Below are 24,967 nucleotides of genomic sequence, written 5' to 3'. Positions count from 1 at the left end.
TCACACTAAAGTAATCATATGCAAATAAAGGGTTGTTGGTGAATTCTACATTCTGTCTACTGATATCTAGGTCAATGCCACACTGTCCTGATAACTGTGGCTTTAGATATGTTTTGAAACCTGGTAGTGTAAGTCCTTCAACTTTGTTCCTCTTTCTCAAAATTGTTTAGCTATTCTAGGTTACTATGTACCTATGTAAATTTAGGATTAGATTGTGAAATATTTCCCCCAACCACCACCACAACCATAAAAGAAAGCCTGTTAGGATTTTGATAGGGACTATGTAAATTTATAGATCAATTTATAAAGAAATGCAATCTTGACAATATTAAGTCTTCCAATTCATGCACTTTCCTTCTTACTTAAGGTCTTTAAATTCTCTTAGTAGCGTTCTATAATTTTCAGTGTACAAGTCTGGTACTCATTTTGTTACATGTCCTAAATAAATATTTTTTGTGATGCTGTTACAAATTTTTAAAATCTTATTTCATTTTCAGATTCACTGCTAGTATATATAAAGTGCAACTGGTTTTTACATATTGAACTTGTATGTTGTGATCTTGTAATATTTTTCATTGGACAATCCACAGTATTCCACCCATCATAATTAATTGTAGAATCAATTTTCATTACCCCCAAAGAAACCCTATACCCATTACTAGTCACTCCCCAAATGTCCTAACTCCTTCTTCTATTTTTCTCAGTAGTTATAGGCACCAGATTACTGCGTTAAACCATTGCTCCTAAGAGACATATTGCTTAACTATTAGTGTCTAAAATGGATCTTTTCACATTTGTTGATTGAGTTCCTTGGATATTGTTTTACATCAAATAAAAGAAAATGTTAGGCCCTTTTTCTTCAAATCTTTTATCTTCTCTACCTTCTCACCCATGTGGAACTCCCAAAACACAAATGCTAATGCTCTGTTTAATTTTCTGAGGAGCAGTCAGCAGGTTTTCAAATACTGATGTACTAGTTTACATCCCATTAGCAAGACTTAAAAGTTCTCCTACAGATGTCTCATCTGTCCATTCATTTTCTTCCATCTTCCTTCTCTCTGTTCTTTACATTGGTTAATTTTTATTGCTACACCTTCAACTTCTTTGATGCTTACATCAGTCATCTCAAATGTATTGATCTTCTCATATATCTTTTCATTTCAATTACTGTAATTTTCACCACTTGAATTTTAATTGGGTCCTATTTAACTGTTTGTTTTGAAATAAATATAAATTCACAGGAAGTTAAAAAAAATCAAGTACAGGAAGATGCTCAGTTCTCTTTAGTCAATTTAGCCCACACTGCTGACGGTTCATGAGGTCAACATGTAATACACGCTAAAGTCCAAAGAACCAGAGATCAATGTTACTGAGCTAAATGTAGGAACCAGACCCAGCAAAAAGCAAGGACGCTTTCCCATAGGGTCCAGTCCACTTATACAGTGTGTTAGACAGGGTTCTCTAGAGAAACAAAGCCAGAACATTAATAATTTTATATATATTCATACAGATATATATAACATAAGAAATAAAGTTAATTAAATTATAAAGCAGTACAAATGGCTCAGTGCAACTCACACCCATGAGACAGTTGTGAGACACTAGCAGTCTTGAGTCTGTAGAGCAATTCAGGCTATCTGGCCACAGGCAACAAACAGCAAGGCAGGTCACCAACAGTCAGCCAGATGACAGAGTCTGACAGTTCCCAGCTCAAGGTATGTAAATTCCAATGATATGGTGAAGCAGGTCTTGAAGGAACCTCAAATTACAGTGACACAGTCCACGGGTTAGGTGTCCACAGGTAGTGTAGCTTGCAAATTGAGGCACAAAACAAGCAAGGCTGCCACACACTGGTCCGATGATTAAAAAGCGTAAGAGATGTGAGGCTTACTGAGCCATTTAGCTCTGCCCTTCAATTAATCCCCATGTGTTCAATGGCCACATTGGCACAATAAACGTTAACTATCTCATACAGAAAGTACGCCACAGCCTCAAGGAAATTTTATCCCAATAACATCAGAGATGTGACCGGAGTAAGGGGATTACACTCCACTCTAATCTTCTTAGTTGTCTTCCTACAATTGCTTGGCTACTCACAGCTGATCCCAGATACCATAATGAAGTTGATTGCACTATATAAGATTTAAATCATGAAGAATTATTAGGTCTCAACTGCCAACCCAATAAGAGCCCTACCCTCCTCCCAAAAATAACAAAAACAAACAAGAACCCTGGCTCAGCCAGTTGACACAAAGCCTAACTATCACAAACTTCATGCAATTAAATACATAAACCATTAAAATATACCATATATACTCCAGTATAAGCCGACCTGAATAGCAGACGAGGAGTCAAATTTTACCTCAAAAACTGCATTAAAAATGTGCTGTAAAACTCACTGTATACAGAGTATATATAGTAGGTTATTTTCAGACTCCCAGAAGACTCACTGGAAGTTTCTTCCAATCAATATCTACCTCAAAGTAAATACTATTCTGATTTCTACCATTATGAATCAGTTTTCCCCGTACTTCACTTTCATACAGAGTTGATCTTCATTATTTGTGAATTCTACAGTTGAGAATTCACTTACTCAAAAAAATCTATTTGTAACAACTGCCCCCCACCCCCCAAAAAATCAATACTCATGGTGCTTTCATGGTCACTCATGAACATGGGCAGAGTGGCAAACGAAATTGTGTTGCCTTACATGCATATTCCCAGCCAAGACTGAACAAAGCTCTATTTTCTTGTCTCAACACTCATACTGTAAATAAATGCTCTTTTCACAAACTATTTAGCAACTCATGTTCCACATTTTTGTTTTTAATGATGATCTTGCTGTTCAGAATGGTCTCCAAGCACAATGTTGAAGTGCGATCTAGTATTCCTAAATATGAGAGAGCGGTGATATGCCTCTTGGAGAAAATGCATGCTTCATTCAGGCATGCATTAGCACAGCTGGCTATAATGTGAGTTCAATGTTAATAAATCTATAATATATAAGGGTATATGCTACTCAAAAGTAAAAGATAAGTATTTCTATATCACAGAAATCTTTATTATAAAAAATATCAAACTGTGCAATTACTGGTCTTCAATATAACCTCCATGAAAATCTACCTATTTTTAACTTTTTACCATGAATTAAGGGAAAGTTTGCCAAGCAGATCAGTTTTTCACTCAATAATTCATACACATTTTGTTTTAATCCATCCAATGCAAACCCTTCAATGTTTCATCACTCATCCCACTTCCTGCCTGTGTTTCCAGTTTTTATTCCTCCTTCTTTCACAATCCTCTCAACTTCATATTTGGAAAATGCTCTTTTTTAATCTAAGTGTCTTTTTAGTCTAACATAATCATACCTGAAGAGGGTTCTCTGATCATCACCAGCCCCATGGACTTAATAATTTTCTTGATATAAAGGTCTTTCTTGGACATAAGAATGCCACAGGTTTTGTTTCTCTAAAAAAAATGAGCCTAATACTCTAAAAAAAAAATTTTTATTAGGGGCTCATACAACTCTTATCACACAATCCATACATACATCAATTGTATAAAGCACAACTGTACATTCATTGCCCTCATCATTTTCAAAGCATTTGCTCTCCACTTAAGCCTTGGCATCCTTTTCCCCGCCCCTCCCTCCCCGCTACCCCTCCCTCATGAGCCCTTGATAATTTATAAATTATTATTTTGTCATATCTTACCCTGTCTGACATCTCCCTTCACCCCCTTTTCTGTTATCCATCCCCCAGGGAGGAGGTCACATGTAGATCCTTGTAATCGGTTCCCTCTTTCCAACCCACCCTGCCTCTACGCTCCCAGTTTTGCCATGCACAGCAACTCACCTGCTTATGGACAATGGAAAATGAATGAAGGTACTATTTAGTAAATGACTAAAAATGATTAAATCCATGGGTCTGATGATGACCAGAGAACCCTCTTCAGGTATGATTATGTTAGACTAAAGACATTTAGATAAAAAAGACAGCATTTTCCAGATATAAAGTTCAGAGGATTGTGAAAGGAAGAAGAATGAAAACTGGAAACACAGGCAGGAAGTGGGATAAGCAAATACACAAAGAGAAAGACAAGTTTCAGAGCAAAAGCTTCAAATGAGAAGTACCTGAAATAATGATGACCACACAGGTGAATAATAGTTAAACAGGAGGAAAAGAATTCCAATAAGAAACAAGACAGAGAGGGAAAGGACAGTGACAAAGAAACAAAGAAGACACACATGTAACAGGCACAGGGTACAAAGATAGAACAGGTACCGTATATACTCGAATATAAGTCCACCCGAGTATAATCCGAGGTACCTAATTATTACCTGGGAAACCAGAAAAACTGATTGACTCGAGGATAAGCCTAGGGTGGGAAATGCAGGATGTGAATTAACACAGACACCAGAGGTGAGAGGCAGAGTGCAGCCACAGGCACATTCTTACTAGTTCAGCTGCAGGAATAAGTAAATCACTACGGATGCTTCTGCGAATTGGAGCCGTCCACGTCATAGGATAGCTCTGATTGGTTAGATGTGAGTAAACAAACTTTCAAAGCCCTACAGTGTCAGCAGGTACCTTGCTGGGGTACCACTGACTACTGACCCGTGTAAAAGCCAAACCCCAGTTTTTTTCAGCATTTTGTGCAGAAAAACTCGGTATATATGGTAATTGTTTAGTGTGATGAGGTCAAGGAAAAGAACACTGGACTCGATTCATAGACCAACAAGACTAGAAATATCAGTTGTGGTCAAATTGTGAAATAATTAAATACCATGCTTACATGCCATACTCCTAAAGCTAATCTCTCTCAACCTGTATCTTCATCTGTAAAGATAATTGATGATACCTAAAATACACAGCTGTGGGAGAGATGTGGCACTCTGCTTTGCAAAGATTAGTCTTAAAAATCCTATGAAAAAGTTCTACTTTATCTTAAAGGGTTGCTATAAGATGGAATTGAATCAACAGCAGTGGGTTTCAATTTTTTCTTTAATCGTTTCATTGGGGGCTCATACAATTCTTATCCCAATCCATACATGCATACATACATTGTGTCAAGTACATTTGTACATTTGTTGCCAGCATCATCCTCAAAACATTTGCTTTCTACTTGAGCCCTTGATATCAGCTCATTTTCCCCCTTCCTTTCCTCCTCCCTCATGAACCCTTGATAATTTATAAATTATCATTATTTTGTCACATCATATACTGTCTGGCATCTCCCTTCTCTGACTTTTCTGTTGTCCATCCATAGGAAGGAGATTATATGCAGTTATATGTAGATCCTTGTAATCGGTTCCCCCTTTCCACCCCACCTTCCCTCCACCCTCTAGGTATTGCCATTCTCACCACTGGTTCTGAGGGATCATCTGTCCTGAATTCCCTGAGTTGCCAGTTCCTATCTGTACCAGTGTGCATCCTCTGATCTAGCCAGATTTGTAAGATAGAATTGGAACCATGACAGTGGGGAGAGGAAGCATTTAAGAAGTAGAGGAAAGTTGTGTGTTTCATCGTTGCTACCCTGCAATCTGACGGGCTCGTCTTCTCCCTGTGACCCTTCTGTAAGGGGGCTGCGTTTGGATTTTTGAGGATGCATTTGGCTAGATGAGATAAATATTTAGGGCACTTAAGCCCAATGTCTGCCTCAGAGTAAAAGCTAACAAAAAATAATGGTAGAAATAAGAGCTGTTATCATCTTAAGCTTTACATGTATTTAAAAGATATTAAATTCAGAGAAAATGAAGTCAGAAAAAGCAAGCTGCTGTGGCAATAGACCACCTGAAGGCTGGAAATACTGAGTGCCCGAAGAAAGGACCTGATGCTGCAAACAACAAAGAAAAATGTGAGCGGAAAAGTATCATTGTCATGAAACAATTATTTACATTTAATGGGTCAGAATGTCTTGAAGCCCAAATATTGTATTAAATTCTGAACATTCTTTAGTATCTTTCATTGACAATTTCCCACAAATCCTCCTGACTAAGAGTACCACTCTGGGACTGTCTTGAGATTATTCATAGTGAGGGAGTTAGGATTTTACTTATGAAAAGTACATAGAAAAATCAGTTATTGAAATATAAAACATTTTTATATTTTAAAATAAAATTTCTATTTCAACAAATTTTACTACACCATGTACCCAAAATCTGAAATTGTGAAAAAGAAAGAATGAAAGGACAAGTACAACATGAGTTTGCTGAGGTAAGCTTTAAAATTTTTTTAAAATTTAAATGCAAAAGGGGCAGAGGGAAAAAGCTACTGTATATAAACATTCCTGGGGTGAGGACCAGGCAGTATGGCAGGGGCCAGACCAAATCCAGAGATACATAAGGTAGCCAACTAAAAGGAGGGGGAGAAGGAAAAATAATAAAGAAATGGGTAGCAGGGACACAGGGCACTAACCCAGCCAAGGGGAGAGTGTTTTTTATATCTCCACAGGAAAAGAGTGACCAGATTTCAACACAGTGCTCCAAAATGTGAATGCAACATGCCAGAATGGAGTAGGGAACCTGTGGAGAGGTCTGAGGGGCTGGCCCCAATCACAACTACGTGGAAACCTGCCTCTCCCCCAGAAGATTTTATTTCAGAGAACAGCACTGAATCTGCTGCTCCGGGAAAGGACACACGGGGGCAAATTAAGGAGGAGGAAGAGATAGTGGAGCACATCCTGGCCCTCCAGGCCTTGATAATCATATTCTTGCTCAGAGCAGCCAATCCACAGAAAAGAACACATGGGCGGCCCCACTATGAGACATGACATCCCTCACTGAACCATAGCCCTACAGGGGACAACACTGGAGACATAGTGTGGGAACTGCACTCAATCTGATCCCACCACATCGAGGCAAAACACTAAGGGGAACAGAGCAATGAAGTTCCCAAAGAATACCAAAAATAGGCTTTGGGACCAGGGCTTGGTACCCCAACACTCCTAAAGGAAAACAAGCAGTTCTTGAAAAAACTACAAGCTTTTCTTTCTTGTGCTTTGTTTTGTTGTTTGTCATTGGCTTATTGCTGTTGTTGTGTCTTCTTTTGTTGCTTGGTTTTGCTGTCTTATTTTTGTGCATGTTATTATTTCCACAGGCCTGTCTAAATAAGATAGGTTGGATAACAATCTGGGGGAGAAAACAACAGAACCGAAGGTTCTGGGGGGACATGGGAGAGGGAGCTGGAGGGGGGGGGGAGGAAGTGGTTTTAAACCCAGGGACAAGGGAACAACAAGTGATCCAAATCCATGGTGAGGAGGGTGTAGGAGGCCTGATAGGGAGTGGTCAAGGGTAATGTAACCAAGAGGAATTACTGAAACCCAAATGCAAGCTGAACAAGAGGAAAGTAAAAGGAAATAGAGGAAAGAGCTAGGAAGCAAAGGGCATTTATAGAGGTCTAAATAAAGGCATGTACATATGCAAATATATTTAAATATGAGGATGGGGAAATAGATCTCTCTGCATATTATGTATAGGTTTAATATTAAGGTAGCAGATAGACACTGGGCCTCCACTCAAGTACTTCCTCAATGCGATAACATTTTATTCTATTAAACTGGCATCCATGATGCTCACCTTCCCGAAGCGGGTGCATAAGCAAATGTGGTGAAGAAAGCTGATGGAGCCCAGCTATCAAGAGATACAGCATCTGGGGTCTTAAAGGCTTGAAGGTAAAAAAGCAGCCATCTAGCATAGAAGCAACAAAGCCCACATGGAAGAAGCACACCAGCCTGTGTGATCACAAGGTGCTGAAGGGATCAGTTATCAGGCATCAAAGAACAAAGAATCATATTGTGTGCTCACCTTCCCTATAAGATCGCTGAAGACAAATGGGTGCATAAGCAAATGTGGTGAAGAAAGCTGATGGTGCCCGGCTATCAAAAGCTACAGCATCTGGGGTCTTAAAGGCTTGAAGGTAAAAAAGCAGCCATCTAGCTTAGAAGCAACAAAGCCCACATGGAAGAAGCACACCAGCCTGTGTGATCACAAGGTGCCGAAAGGATCAGATATCAAGCATCAAACAAAAAATCCTATCATTGTCAATGAGGGAGAGTGCAGAGTGGGGACCCAAAACCCATCTGTAAGAAACTGGAAATCCCCTTACAGAAGGGTCTCGGGGAAGAGACGAGCCAGTCAGGGTGCAGTGTAGCAGCAATGAAACATACAACTTTCCTCTATTTTCTAAATGCTTCCTCCCCACCCACTCTCATGATCCCAATTCTACCTTACAAATCTGGCTAGACCAGAGGATATACACTGGTATAGATAGGAACTGGAAATACAGGGAATCCAGGACAGATGAACCCTTCAGGACCAGTGGTGAGAGTGGTGATACTGGGAGGGTGGAGGAAGGGTAGGGTAGAGAGGGGGAACAGATTACAAGGATCTACATATAGTCTCCTCCCTGGAGGAGGGACAACAGAAAAGTAGGTGAAGAGAGATCTCGGACGGTGTAAGATATGACAAAATAATAATTTATAAATTATCAAGGATTTATGAGAGAGGGGGGAGCGGGGAGGGCGGGGGGGGGGGGAAATGAGGAGCTGATGCCAGGGGCTTACGTGGAGAGCAAATGTTTTGAGAATGATGAGGGTAACGAATGTACAAATGTGATTTATTTTTTTTACAAATGTGCTTTATACAATTGATGTATTTATGGATTGCAATAAGAGTTGTATTAGCCCCCAATAAAATGATTAAATAAATAAAAGCAGAAACTGGAAGACATTTAAGACTCTCAGCCCCATTATTTCCAATGGAGGAAGGCCTACTGAGACCTTAGGTGAACAATTAAAAAGTCAACAACAATGCAATTTGGTATTAAGATACCTAGGACAAATTTACAGATTTGTAACTACAAAATAGCTTCTAAATTCTCCAGCTGCATTCTTTTTTTGTCCTAAATCATTTTATTAGGAACTAATCCATACATGTCAATCACATCAAGTATTATTGTACAACTGCTACCAAAATCAGTTTCAAAACACTTCCTTCTTTCTTGAATTCCTTGATATCAGTTCCCCTTTACCCCTCCTTCACTTCCTACACCACAGCCCAAGAACCCTTATTCTAATTGTTGTCTCTATAGAGTGATCAATCCTGGGTTTCATCTACGAAAAAACAGAAAACACAACAATTCATGAAGGCTAACTACATAACAATGGCGAACTACATCAGAAACAAACCCAAATATAAAAATAAAACAGAAAAGCTGTTGAAAAACACATCAAATCCAACATATATCAGAGAGGGAGATCAAGCGCTAAGGGTTTGGTCTTTCAAGTCAAGTTTATCATTTTAAACTATTATACATCTCTCCAATACTATTTTCTAATTAGTTTATTCCCATCCCTCAATTATGATTAAAGGGAAATCACCAGAGGTTTATTTCCTGTGTAGATATTTGTGTTATCCCACAAATATATTTTTGGCTTCCACTGTCATCAATAGCCAGCTGGAATCTTAAAAGATCAAACATTTACCAGCAGCAATCTGCTATCTGAATTCTCAATTTTCTTTAAAAAAAAAGGTACAGTACTTTTCTTTATAGGACAGAAAGTCAAGGATATAGTACATCTTCAAGGAGTCCTTCCTGACTGGAAACACAGGGAAGGCAGGACAGATGATCCCTTCAGTACCAGTGCTGAGAGTGGCGATACCGGGAGAGTGGAAAGGGGGAACCAATTACAAAGATCTACATATAACCTCCTCCGTGGGGGTGGACAACAGAAATGCCAGTGAAGGGAGACGTTGGACAGTGTAAGATATGACAAAATAATAATTTATAAATTATCAAGGGTTCATGAGGGAGAGGGGAGGGGGAGGAAGGGGAGGAAATGAGGAGCTGATAGCAAGGGCTCAAGTAGAAAGCAAATGTTTTGAGAAGGATGATGGCAACAAATGTGTCTGACACAATGGATGGATGTATTGTGATAATAGCTGTATGAGCACCCAATAAAATGATTTTTTAAAAAGGTTTAAGAAATGAAACTACCCTAAAAAGGTAAAATACCAAAATATGGGGATAACCTTTTCCTAAATGAACTTGAACCAAGATTTTGGCATACTATGTGATAAAATTGATTATAATTCTCTATTTCAATGATAGCATGGAGTGGTCTGGATTTACTTTTTAGTTTAAGTATATAGGACATCTGGTCTGAAGTGACATTCACAACAAACAGAAAAGCCGCCAACATAGTTAGATAACTATTATATGCTACCAAATCATAAACACCAGTAGTTATTAAACTTAGATGCTCACATTCAATCTTTACTGGTCTTTGTCTCAAATATTTAGTTAATTAAGGTTTACAAATATATTAACCCCTAGCTGATCTTATCTAAAAATAAAAGGTCAAAAGACAATTTATCTGTCTACAAGGAAACCTATGTCACCAAACTAGAGCTAACTTTTAGATAATTCCTGCAAATGTTTATAACATAAAGCTTAGATGTGTTTCACCAAGTATTTCACTTGTACTCTACAAAATACAAGGTGTAAATCAGCTCTATTCTTTAAAAAGTTTAAGTTCTATTCCTATCCAGTTAACTTCTCTTTCAGTACCTAAACCTAAATGAGTCTACTCTCATTTTATACTATGGCAATTACTGCCCCAGGTTTTAGTTGACCTCCAATTAATCTCTTAGGACTGTCCCTATCCCTTTACTACACATCACCTGCAAAAGAATTGCCTTCATTCTGGGAGCTGATCCTTAACCTAACAGATCCTTATTTAATTTTCAGCTCAAGGATGGAAAAAGAGTGGCTAAATCATTATCTTTATTTTTTATAGAGGAGGAAAGGCCAAGGAGATAGCATAATTGCCTACCGTCACTTACCTAACGAATGGCACATCTAATGCCAGAACAGTCCTTTCTAAACTGAAATTAAGCCCTCAATTTGACTCAATTTAAATTACCCACAGGGACACCAAATTCACAAGTTACTTAACAATAAATCAAAGTAGTGTCTTTGTTTTATTTTTGAACATTAGCTGAGAAGTGAGTAAGAATTGGCACCATCTCCTCCTAGGCTTTTGGTCACACCATGGCTCCCCCATGAGCTCTGAGCAGGAGCTTTGCAATAGCACAGGACGCAAAGAAACTCTCAGATGCTCATGCACTGCCCACACAGGCTTTAAACAAGAGCCACCAACTTTCAGAATAACGTGGTGTTGTGAACTGATTTGTAGTTTCCAAAATAAGTCAATGCCTATAGTTATAATTTCATTTGGAAAAGTGTTGTCTTTATTATGTTAACAAGGCAAGATTAATGTAGGGTATATCTAGAGTCAATCTGGAAAGCAGCCACAGGACAGGAAAGCTGCCAAGACAGGAAGATTTGCTAGGAACAACTGGTTCAGAAATGACAAGGACATCCAAAGCAAACAAAGAGAGAAAGCCTTTCCCTAGAGCTGACACCGTGAATTCAGACATACAGCTTCCTAAACTGTGAGAATATAGATCCACTAAAGCCATCACCTGTGGTATTCTTGTTGTAACAGCACTAAGTAACTACCATAGTTAGCAACTATAAACTACCAGGTAATATGATCAAGTAATTTTCCTATGGTAATGCTTTCATTGCCAAACTCAGTTCCCTAATTCAAGGAATCGACATCAAGTTTCACAGTCTCAAACTGGACAAATTTCTCAAGATGCTATCTGGCTTTAAGGATTCCGAGAACGCAGTGCTTCTCAACCAGGGCACTATTATATTAGGGGAAGGGTGAGTCTTAGTTCTGGAGAACGCTTAGTGTTTTGCTGAAGATTTAAAACACTACTACTATATCCTCTAAATATAAATAGTTCCCTGAATCATGACCTCCAAACAATGCAAATGGCATCTAATGGGAAGATAACATGACTGGTGTGTAGGTCAACCACTAATTGAACTATGACCAAAAAAAAAGTTTAAAGGCTTGGCCCTTTTTGCCTGTCACTAATACTGTCCTTTCTGTTACCCTACAGATTAGATAATGCCACAAAACCCATGTTGTCTGGTCCAGTTATGTAATTATGTAATTAAGACCCTGGTATAGCTGGGGACTTTGTTGTTAGGTGCTGTTGAGTCAGCTCCAACTCATAGCAGTGCTATGTAAAATAGAACAGAACACTGCCTGGTTCTGTTCTGGCCTCACAATTGTTCTTATGTTTGAGTCCGTTGCTGCAATTGTTAAGCAAATAGGCAAGGATGGGATGTCCATTGACACATGCCCAAGAGAGCCCAGCACAAGAACAAAGGGCAGCGCACTGCACATGCTCAAAAGGCCTAGGTTTTTCCGGACGGGCATGGGTGGGTGTTAAACCTGGATCAGCCCACCTGGGCTACGTGATTGCAATTCAGCCAATGGGGTCTATCTGAGTTTGTTCACCACGCCTCCCCCTGGAATCCTTGAAAAGACTGGAGCCCGCCTCCCACTGGAATCCTTGAAAAGGCTGGAGCCCAGTGGGAGAGAGGTCTTTTGTTGTTTTTGTTTTTTTGAGAACTTGGAAGAGATCTTTGCGTGACCCCGAGCAGTCTCGGCCAGGCTGCATGGTTGGGAGGAATCCTATGGGCGCTGCATAAAACCTGAAACTTCTTTTAACTCTCATTAAACTCACTTGGATCACGAGGCTTGCTTTGGGCGTGAATTCTTTCTCGTGTGGAGCCAAGGACGAGGTGTAACTCTAGTCCGGAGAGAGATCTTACAGTCACTAAGTCCGTCCATTGAGGGCCTTCCTCTTTGTTGCTTTCCCTATACTTTATCAATCATGTCATTCTCCAGGGACTGTTCTCTCCTGACAACATGTTCAAAGTATTTGACACTCAGTCTTACAATCCTTGCCTCTAAAAAGCATTCTGGCATTACTTTTTCTAAGACGGATTTGTTATTTTGGCAGTCCAGGGTATTTTTCAATATTCTTCTTCTCCAGCACCACAATTCAAACATATCAATTCTTCTTTGGCTCTCCTTTAATTAATGTCCAACTTTCATAGACATATAAGGTGGTTAAAAATACCAAGGCTTGGGTCAGGTGCACCTCAGTCTTCAATTTAACATCCTTTCTTTCCAACACTTTAAAGAGGTGGTGTACAGCAGAGTTATCTACTGAAATGTGTCCTTTGATCTCTTTTTTTAATCGTTTTTATTAGGGGCTCATACAACTCTTATAACAATCCATACATACATCAATTGTGATTTGTACATTGCCCTCATCATTCTCAAAACATTTACTCTCCACCTAAGCTCCTGGCGTCCTTTGATCTTTTGACCGCTGCTTCCATGAGCACTGATTGTGGATCCAAGCAAAATGAAAAAATTTCCAAATTAATAAATATTTTTATTGGGCTCATACAACTCTTATCACAATCCGTATATACATCAATTGAGCAAAGCACCCTTATACATTCGTCATTCTCAAAATTCACTTTCCACTTGGGTTCCTAAATGAAAAAATTTTTAAATCATTTTATTGGGGGCTCTTACAGCTTATCATAATCCATGCATCCATTGTGTCCAGCACATTATTAGTACATATGTTGCCATCATTATTTTCAAAACATTTTCTTTCTACTTGAGCCCCTAGTATCAACTCATTTTCCCTCCCTCCCCCACCCTCCCTCTTTCATGAACCCTTGATAATTTATAAAATGCTATTTTTGTTCATATCTTACAACAACCAGTCTCCCTTCACCCACTTTTCTGTAGTTCATCCCCTGGGGAAGGGAAGTATATGTTTATCATTATGATCAGTTCCTCCTTTCTACCCCCGCCTACCTTTCCCTTACCCTCCTGGTATCACTACTCTCATTACTGGTCCTGAGGGGTTTATCTGCCCTGGATTCCATGGCTTTCAAGCTTGTTTAAATTTAAATCATTTTACTGGAGCCTCATACAGCTTTTATCACATTCCATACGTCCATCCACTGTGTCAAGCACATTTGTACATTTGTTGCCATCATCATTTTCAAAACATTTTCTTTCTACTTGGGCTCTTGGTATCAGCCCATTTTTCCCCTTCCATCATTCACAAGCCCTGGATAATTTATAAATTTTTTTTTTCATGTCTTAAACTGACCAATGTCTCCTTCACCCATTTTTATGTTCTCCGTCCCCCAGGGAGGGGGTTATATGCAGATCATTGTGATCAGTTCCCCCTTTCTTCCTCCACCTTCCCCTTACCCTCCTGGTATTTCTACTCTCATTGTTGATACTGAGGGGTTGGTTTATCTGTCCTGGATTCCCTGTGTTTCTAGCCGTATTTGTAAGGCAGAAATGGGATCATGATAGTGGGAGGGAGGAAGCATTAAAGAACTAAAGAAAAGGTGTACGTTTCATCAGTGCTTTACTGCACCCTGACTGGTTTGTCTCTTCTCTTCCTCGAGCTTTGGGTCTCCACTCCTCATTCACATTGATAGCAGTTTTCGTTCTGGGTCTTTGATGCCTGATACTGATCCCATCCACACCTCATGATCACACAGGCTTGTGTGCTTCTTCCATGTGGACTTTGTTGCTTCTCAGCTAGATGATCACTTGTTTATCTTCAATCCTTTAAGACCCCAGACACTATCTTTTGATAGCTGGGCACAATCAGCTTTCTTTACCACATTTGCTATGCACCCATTTTGCCTTCAGTGATCGTGTAGGGAAGGTGAATATCACGGAATGCCAGATTAATAGAATACAGTGTTTTTGCATAGAGGGAATACTTGAGTGGAGGCCCACTGTCCAGCAAGATGAAATTCTTGATGTCAATCTATTCTGTATTTACCATGATGTTAGTTACTGGTGCAATTGTGAGGATTTTGGGTTTCTTTGAGTTATAATCCGTATTGAAGACTGCAGTACTTGATCTTCATCAGCATAGGTGTCAACTCCTCCTCACTTTCAATAAGCAAGGTTGTGTCATCTGTTTATGGCAGTTAAGAAGTCTTCCTCGAATCCAGATGCTGCATTCAGATAATCCATCTTCTGATTCGATCAGCATATAGATTGAAAAAAAATGGTGAGAGCATGCAACCTTGATGCTTAGCTTTCCTGGTATTGAACCATGCAGCATAATCTTATTCTATTCCCATCACTGCCTCTTGGAAGATGAAGAGGCAGTTGTGGGAAAAACAAGATTGTGCTCCATGGTTTAAAATATGCATCAAGGGTGAATTCACTCAAGAGGCTGGGGACATAGAGTAGAAAAGTCAGTAATGGAATCAAGGCAGCTGATAGCCCAACTTTCAGGCATTAAGCATATTAAGCAAGTTATTTTTCCCCTCTTAGGTCCTCATTTTTCATCAATTAAAACAAATAATAATCAAGCTAAATGTCCTCTCTGGTTCACTGCAGCTTTAGAAATCTATGAAGTAAAATAAAATTAGCACAGTTCTTTGCAAATAGCACACATTTTATATGGAGCTTTGGGGGACCAATCACAGCATGCATTAGATTCCTATGTGTATGATGCGTGTGTCACCATTATTTACATGAGCATCTTATACTGGAAAATATTATAATTTCCTTTCATCTTCTACACGGCTAAATGGACTGTCTGCTGGCACATCTTCAGAAGCCATGACCCCAACAGCGGCAGAGAAAACTGTAAGGCTGAATCTAGTTACATCCAGTCTCAGTTCATTGAACATGAATGACAAAGGACCTGATAAGCTGTGGAACGGCACAAGAACCACAAAGGAGGAAAGCAAGTAAAAGAAAAAGGATCAAAGTGCAAATGAGAAGACACTTGAAGCTTGCTCTTGAATATAAGGAAGCTAAAGCAAATAGAAGAAACAAAATTTCCAAAGGGCAGCTCAAAAAGACAAAGTATTATATTGAAATGTACACAGGCCTGGAGTTAGAAAAGGAAGGATGCAATCAGTACATACCAAAGCCCATATATCAAGCTGAAAGGACTGAAAACAAATTCCAGCCTGAAATAGTGAGGGATACTATGAGCAAGATATTCAACCACGTGGGAAGCATCAAAAGATAATGTAAAGAATACACAGTGCAGGCCTCCTCCCAGAAGAATGCACTCCAGAGGACAGGACTGAAGATACAGCCTGGGGAGAGGGGTGGGTCTGCTCTGAACACAGGGTCACAAACTAAGAGGGGCAGAAGGGAGGGTGGAAAAGAGAAGAAGAGAAGGAGGGAGAGAGGGAGGGAGAGAGAGAGAACACAAACCACATCCTGGCCCACCAAGCCCTGAGGATGATATTCCAGCTCAGAGCAGCCAATGCACAGAGAACCATAGGGCTGGTTCCACCACAAGACACAGCCTACGCCCCTCTGACCCATAGCACTACAGGGGACAAAACTGGAGACACAGTACAGGAACTGTGCCCAGTCTGACACTCCCCTCCCTCCCTCCCTCCACACACACACCAGGGCAAAACACAAAGGGAGCACAACAGAGAAGTAAGAGGAGCAAAACAATGGAATCTTTGAGGAATACCAAAAATAGACTTCGGGGCAAGGCTTGGCAGCTCATCAGACACAATTGGAAAACATTCATAAAGGTCAACAGACAGACATGGAACTATTTAAAGGCTTTTTTTCCCCATGTCTATCTATGTAAGATAAGACAGGATAAACCAATCCTGAGGAGAAAACAATGGGACCGATGGGTCTAGGGGAACAAGGGAGCAGGGGAAGTGGGGGAAAGCAAGAGAGGAGCCAACAAACCCAGGGACAAGGGAACAAGTAATCTAAAATCAATGGCAAAGGGGGCACAGAATGCCTGGTGGGGTTTGATCAAGGTACAAGGTAGCTGAGAGGAATTACTGAGTCAAATGAAGGTTGAGCATGACAGTGGGACAGGAGGAAAGTAAAAGGAAACAGAGGCAAGAACAAGGACACAAAGAACATGTATACAGGTCTAAATACAGGCACATACATGTGTGAATATATTTTTATATAACAATAGGGGTATAGAGGTCTGTGTACACATATGTATATGTTAAGTATTAAGGTAGCAGATGAATATCGGACCTCTACTCAAAGTATTTTCTCAACGCAAGAACACTGTTCTAATAACTGGCATTCTGTGATGCTAACCTTCCTGACACGATTGCTAATGAAAAAAATAGGTTCATAAGCAAATGTGGTGAAGAAAGTCAATGGTGCCCACTATTAAAAGATATTGTGTCTGGGGTCTTAAAGGCTTGAAGATTAACAAGCAGCCATTTGCTAGGAAGCAACAAAGCCCACATGGAAGAAGCACACCAGCCTGTGTGATCATGAGCTACTGAGATGATCAGTTACCAAGCATCAGACGACCCAAAGCAAAAACAATCATATCGACAAGAACAAGGGGTGGGGGTAGAGTGGAACCCAAACAAATGGACATCCCCCTTCACAGACGGGTCACAAGGAAGGGACAAGCCAACCGGGGTGCAGTATAGCACCAATGACACATAAAACATTCCTGTAGTTCTTTAATGCTCTGTCCTACCCTCACCCCGGCCCCGGCCCCACTATCATGACCCCAATTCTACCTTACAAATTTGGCTAGACTAGAGCATATACACTGGTATAGATAAAAGCTCTCAACACCTGGAATCCAGGATAGATAAACCTCTCAGGAACAATAATGGGAGTAGCGATACCATAAGGGTAGGTGAAAGGTAGGGGGCAGAAATGGGTAAACTGATTGCAATGATCAATGTAACACACACACATACACATACACATACACACACACACACACACCCTAGGGTGATGAACAACAGAAACATGGGTGAAGGGATCCAGCAGACAGTAAGATATGAAAATAATAATTTGTAATTTATCAAGGGTTCATGAGGACGGGAAGGTGGGGGAGGGAGGAAAAAAATGAGGAGCTGATACCAAGTGTACAAGTAGAAAGAAAATGTTTTGGAAAAGATGATGGCAACATATGTACAAATGTGCTTGACACAATGGATGTATGGTTATACGAGCTTGTACCCCAAAACAGTGATTTAAGAAATGAGACTATACAGTGACGATACCATGTATTGGTCAACATTCAACCATTTCAAGAGTTAGTGTATAATGAAGGCAAAAAAAAGTTCATGTGTCGCACTGTAAGGCACTAGTGAAAAACAAGTCTTTAGGAATTGATGGAAGACCAACTAAAAGGTTTCAACAAACTGATGAAGCACTGGCAGCACTCACAGATTTATGCCAAGAAATTTGTAACACTGCTACCTGCCCAATCAACTGGAAGATACCCATATTTGTATTCATTCCAAAGAAACCCAATAGAAATTGGAAATTTAATGACAATTTCCACAATCATTAAAATCATATGCAGGTGAAGTTCAACAGTTGCAGTAGGACATCGACAATGACCAGAAATTCAAGCTGAATTTGGAAGAGGAAATAACACAAGGGCTACCATAGCTGATGTCAGATGGATCTTGGCTGAAGGCAGAGAACGCTAGAAAGATGTCTACTATGCAAAGCTATTCATCTTAGTGGATTTTAAACTATGGACATCAGTGAGAATGGGAATTCCAGAACACTTCACTGTGCTCGTGTGGAACCTGTACATGGATCAAGAGGCAGCTGCACAAACACAAAAAGGGAATCTTGAATGGTTTCAAATCCAGAAAGGTATGCATTAGCATCGCATGCAGAACAAAAAAGTGAGACAAGACTTTAAGTCAATTCCCTTAAATAGTCTAAGAAGTTGAACTAGAAGACTGAAGCACCAGGATTGAAGGAAGGCTTATTAACAACCTGTGATATGCAAATCACACAACCTTTCTTGTTGATCTATCAAGAGGACTTGAAGCACTTGCTGATGAAGATCAAGGACTAAGCTTTCAGTATAGACTACAACTCAATGTAAAAAAACAAAACAAAACTGGACTATTAGTCCACACAACTGGACTAATAGATATAACGGAGAAAAAATTGAAGGATTTCATCTTTCTTGGACGTATAGTCAATGCTCATGGAAGCATCAGTTAAGAAATAAAACTACATATTCCATTGCGCAAATCCGATGTACAAGATCGCTTTAGAGTGAAGAGTGAGGGTGTCACTTTGAGGATTGAGTGTGTCTGATCCAAGCCACGGTATTTTCAATCACAATTTATGCCTATGAAAGTTGGAATAAGGAAAATTTAAAAAGAGTAAATGCATTCAAATTATAGTGCTGGCTAAAAATAGTAAAAAGTACCGTGAATTGCCAGAAAAACTTATCTTGGAAAAAGTACAGCCAGAATGCTCCCAGGAAGTAAAGATGGTGAGACCACCTCAAATACTTTGCCTATGTTATCAGGAGAAGCCACAGTCCCTGGAAGAGTTCGTCACGGTTGGTAAAGTAGAAGTACAGTGAAAAAGAGAAAGACCCTAAAAGAGATGGATTGACACCGTGGCTGCAACAATGGACTCAAACATATTAACTATGAGGATGGTATAGAACTGGGCAGTGTTTCGTTCTATTGTTCACAGGGTCATGAACCAGAAAAGACTTGACAGCACCTAACAACAATTAGCTAGGCCTACAAGAGTCCATCCAAACCAGAGAGGGAAGTCACCACAACCAAGAACAGAGTGTATCCTAAACTCAGGACAGAGAGAAAGAAAGCAGTTAACATGGAAGATGGTGAGGTGATAAGAAGCAGGGGTAGAGAAACAATAGCAGCAGAGGCAGGAGACTGGCAGAAGACAGCAAACTGGACTTCCCCATCCCATGGAGTGAGAAAGCAAAACGTCTTCAACCATAAGACTTGCTAGTGAAGTGGGATACCTACAAATATTTGGTGGGATCAGGCTCTGATTTTTGGAGCTAAGAGTTTTAACACTTGCCAGCAATAGCTCTGGACAGGGTCCAGTGGCACAAGGTCCCAGGCAGGGCCTGATTAAAATCCAAATTCTTCCCTGTTACTTCTACATTGGTCCTGATTCTAAGGTGTATGTGTTACTTCTCAGATCAAACTAAATTGTCAGCATACTCTGAGTTTCATGTGGCCATTGCTACAAATTATTAAACAGAGAAGAAGTAGAAACTGCTGTGGGAGGGTTGACTGGCATCAGAAGTGGTAAAAAGGTAGGAGAGGCTTGTCTAACCTTGGCGTCAGAGGAATCAGTCCTGGGCTGATTTTGTTTCTGGCACCTGCCTTATAAGTTGACAACACCATGGTCCTGCCATTCTTACAGGAGCTAAATTACTTAGTGACCCATTAATGATAGAAGCATCCGGATAATACCTGCAGCATTCGTTACCCTAGCTTCTATTTATCTAAACCACACCTATAAGCTCAATTCCTCCGGCAGTACATTAGAACATTAGAACTGTATGGATAATTCTCTTGGTTTTGTTCTCTTGCAAATGCCCCAGCTCAAAGATAAACCAAGACCAAATGTATCAGTGTCTCTGGGGGGGGAGCTTATTTTTCTAAAGGTTCACCAAGTGCTTCCGATGGACAGAGAAGCAAGAACTATTGATCCAGACTTTTTAAGCTAAGAAATGCAAAACATATGACCAAAGGTAAGTATATCACACAGATTGTATAATCAAAAATAAGGATAATTCAGCACTATATGATAATATAATAATTCTCAATCGTATACCATGAATTATGTTTCTAGAGAAAAAGGAGCACCCTTTAACATCTTGTCCACACTTCAGCCTATTTACTGAGGACCAGGTCTGCTAGTTAAGTTCCAGAAAAACACTCCTAAAGGTCAACAAATAGACCTTGAACTATTTACAGGCTTTTCTTTTTTCTATCATTGTTTTTGTTGTTGTTGTTTTGTTGCTTAGTTTTGCTCTGTCTTGTTTTTGTGCATATTATTATATCTGCAGGTCTATCTAGATAAGATAAGCTGAATAAACAATCTGGAGGAGAAAACAACAGGACCCACTGTTCCAAGGGGACATGGAAGAGGGAGAGGTGGGGTAAAGAAAATGGTGTTAACCAACCCAGGGACAAGGGAATGACAAGTAATCCAAAATCTGTGGCAAGGAGGGTTGTAAGAGGCCTGGTAGGGTGTGATCAAAGGCAATGTAACTCAGAGGAATTACTGAATCTTAAATGAAGGTTGAGCATGATAGTGGGAAAAGAAGAAAGTAAAAGGAAATAGAGAAAAGAGCTAGGAGGCAAGGGGCAATTACAGAGGTCTACATAAAGACATGTACATATGTAAATATATTTATATATGATGGGGAAATAGTTCTATGTGCATATATTTATAGGTTTAGTGTTAAGGTAGCATTGGACATTGGGCCTCCACTCAAGTACTTCCTCAATGCAAGAACACTTTGTTCTATTAAACTGGCATCCATGATGCTCACCTTCCTGATACGATTGCTGAAGACAAATAGGTGCATAAAGCAAACGTGGTGAAGAAAGCTAATGGTGCCCAGCTATCAAAATATACAGTCTGAGGTCTTAAAGGCTGAAAGTGAACAAGTGGCCGTCTAGCTCAGAAGCAACAAAGCCCATATGGAAGAAGCACACCAGCCTGTGTGACCACGAGGTGTCGAAGGGATCAGGTATCAGGCATCAAAGAACAAAAAAATCATACCATTGTGAATGAGGAGTGTGGAGTGGGGACCCAAAGTTCATCTGTAGGCAACTGGACATCCCCTTATAGAAGGGTAGCAGGGAAGAGACGAGCCAGTCAGGGTGCAGTGTAGCAATGATGAAACACACAACTTTCCTCTAGTTTTTAAATGCTTCCTCCCCCACCACCACCAACTATCACGATCCCAATTCTGCCTTACAAATCTGGCTAGACCAGAAGATGTACACTGGTACATATAGAACTGGAAACTGGGATGAGAGGGTAGGTGGGGTAGAGAGGGAGAACTGATTACAAGGATCTACATATAACCCCCTCCCTGGGGGACGGACAACAGAAAAGTGGGTGAAGGGAGATGGACTGTGTTAAGACATGACAAAATAATAACTTAGAAATTATCAAGGGTTCATGGGGGAGTGGGAGCGGGGAGGGGGGAAAAATGAGGAGCTGATACCAAGGGCTCAAGTAGAAAGTAAATGTCTTGAGAATAATGAGGGCAACAAATGCACAAATGTGCTTGACACAATGGATGGATGTATGGATTGTGATAAGAGCTGTACAAGCCTCCAATAAAAGGATAAAGAAAAAATTCAAAATATATATTAACTTCCTGCAGTTCCAAAACAATTACAAAAAATAAATTAAAAAAAAAATTTTTATGGGAACTTAAACGCTTGAAAGCAAACAAGCGGCCATCTAGCCCAGAAGCAACAAAGCCCACACGGAAGCAGCACACCAACATAGGTGATCGTGAAGGGCAGAGACCAGGTCTCAAACAACAAAGGTGGGGTGGTGGTGAGAATCACATCACCGTGAATGAGGGGGAGTACATGATGGGGACCCAATGCCCATCTGTAGACAGCTGGACATCCCTTCCAGAGGGGTAGTGGGGAGGAGATGAGTCACTCAGGGTTCAGTGTAGCAACAATGAAACTCAAAACCTTCCTCTAGTTCCTGAACGCTTCCTCCCCTCCCAATTATCATGACCCCAATTCTACCTTGCGGACCTGGTTATACCAGAGGATGTACAGTGGTGCAGTAGGGATCTGGAAACACAGGGACTCTAGGACAGAAGAACCCCTCAACACTAGCGGTGGGAGTGGCGACACCAGGAGGGAAGGGGGTGTAGAAAGGGAGAACCGATCTCGGAGATCTATGTGTAACCTCCTCTCTGGGAGATGGGCAATGGGAGGCGGATGAGGGGAGACGCTGGGGAGTGTAAGATAAGATATAATAATTATTTATAAACTATCAAGGGACCAGGGGTGGGATCGGGGATGGAAGGGGAAGGGAAAAAAAAGGGAAACCGAGCTGATTCCAGGAACCCAAGTGGAAGGTGAATTATGAGAATGACGAGTGCAACGAATGTATAAGGGTGCTTTGCTCAATTGATGTCTGTACAGATTGTGATAAGAGCCTTATGAGCCCCAAGAAAAAGATTTAAAATAGTTTTTAAAAATAATAAAAGAGAAATTTTAAAAAATTTTTATTACAAATTTGTTCACTCTTAAAGAATTCCTATCACTCATCAAGAAGTTAACAAATGTTAGTCAAAATAGAAAAGACTAAATTCATTTATCCCCCTTAGCACTTCACCCTAATATCATACACTAGTCCAATCATAGCAAGAAGAGCTGTATCATCATTACCACAATCAATTTTAAAACTTTTTCTTCTTCCTTGTGATTTTTTTAATTGTGGCAAAAACACACAACAAAACATTCTCCAACTCAACAACTTCTATGTGTACAGTGTCTTTGATTATACGCTTTGTTGAGACTGAAATTCTTCAAGCTAACTTTTAGGTGTTAAAGACAACAGTATGTAGGAAGCACAGGAAAAGTTGACAGAAACATTTAAGAAAATGCACCTCCGAAAGCTGCCCTCCAGGCTAAAGACACAATCTCCCACTTATTCAGAGCACTGTTCCGAATTCTGCATTCACTAACCTAAGAAAGGGTACAGCACCCAAACCAATAACCTAAAAACTCAAAACAAACCCACTGATTCTGAGTTGATGACCAACTCACGGCAATACTATACAAGAGTTCCAAAGCTATCTATCTTTAAGGGAGCATACAGCTCCATTGTTCTCTCACAGAGCAGTTGTTGAGTTTGAACCACTGCCTTGAAGTTACCAAGGCAGCTTACCTGACAGCCACACAGGGTTCCTTAACGAAATCAATAAAAGCAAACTCACTGCCATCTGACTCATAGCAACTCTTAACAGGACAGGGTAGAACCACCTCTGTGAGTTTTCTAGACTAACTCTTTACGGAAGCTGAAAGCCTAATAGGAGCTGACCTTGTAAGATCACAATCCAATGAGAAACCACTACACCATCAGGGCTCCTAACCAAAGCAATAGGACAACTGAAATAAGTAAACCATGGAACTTCTCTTACCTCATGTGGAAGGCCAAGCCATCCTGTAGACTAGAGGTCCCCAAATCAGAGAGCGTGTCTGAGCTGACAGAAGCTGGTGACAAAGAGCCCTCCTTCTCTTCCAGTAGGTCCAATTTCACCAAGTTGCTGATCTCATCTTCTGAATTATCTTCAGACACGGAACCAATTATGAATCGGGAGTGCTGGCTTAGCTCCAGAGGTTTGGCCAAGGAAGAAGGCTCATCCATTATTCCTTCAAAATGAGTTCTCAGAACTACAGGAACAAAATGAAGACTAAGTGAACAAAGCAGGTTATGCAGGACAATCTGTATATGAAGACGGACAGGTTATTTAGGTTATACCTCATATGCCAGCTAGAAGGCAGAGTTTAAGAACTAACTCTGGTATATTCTACTTCAGAGCCTTTGTTTTTTACATGAGGACATCTAATTCATTTAAGTTACACCTAATATGCCACACCTGGCTTCAGGGAAGTGAGGCAAGGACCTTGCTTGGTTTTGAGTTTGAGAACGCATTTTCTTGGCAACTCTACTTCTGGGTTTTTCCACAAGGGGGAAAAAAAATTGGTTAACACTAAAAATGTCTAAAAAGTAAAAGCAAGCGCCCCCCCTCCCCCACCTAAGAAATCTCTCTCAAAAAACTCAAAACTAGTCCCAATCTCTAACAAACTGCTTGCTGCATTTCTATAGTTTATTGGGTGAGGTGCCCGGGGTTAAGGATTTAGGGAGAAGTGTTTGACGCTTGACATTTAGTTTATTATCTCAAACTATTATCTAATCCCAAAATTATAAACTTGAGAGGCTATAAATTTTACATAAATGATACCTTTAAAGCAAATTCCAAATGGGTGTTTTGTTAACTAAAACAAATAAACAAGACTCAACCTGATATTTTTCTTAAGTCTCATTTTTCAAAAAATTCAACTAACACCTACTTTGGCTTTAATATGCTGACTTCAATAGGAGAAAGTGAAGTTACCATATTTAAAACTTACTGTCATCTCAATTTAAGTACTGTTTTTATAAATGTAAGGCTTTATATTAACTGTAACATTAACAAATTAAG

At 40.0% G+C, this 24,967-nt stretch overlaps 1 protein-coding gene across 7 annotated transcripts in view; it reads right to left on the bottom strand.

The window, feature by feature from the left end:
- The window catches only part of ACACA (acetyl-CoA carboxylase alpha), a 318,090-nt gene that overhangs the window by 204,269 nt on the left and 88,854 nt on the right, over window positions 1-24,967 (bottom strand). For all 7 annotated transcript variants that reach the window (XM_075561440.1, XM_075561439.1, XM_075561438.1 and 4 more), the window contains one exon: window positions 23,903-24,155. In XM_075561440.1, coding sequence (XP_075417555.1) covers window positions 23,903-24,155 — 253 coding nt within the window. The remainder of the gene's footprint in view (window positions 1-23,902; window positions 24,156-24,967) is intronic.

The sequence above is a fragment of the Tenrec ecaudatus genome, chromosome 10 (assembly GCF_050624435.1).
Source record: "Tenrec ecaudatus isolate mTenEca1 chromosome 10, mTenEca1.hap1, whole genome shotgun sequence".
NCBI lineage: Eukaryota > Metazoa > Chordata > Mammalia > Afrosoricida > Tenrecidae > Tenrec > Tenrec ecaudatus.
The sequence above is the reverse complement of the archived record's forward strand: the minus strand, read 5'-3'. Positions and strand labels throughout refer to the sequence as shown.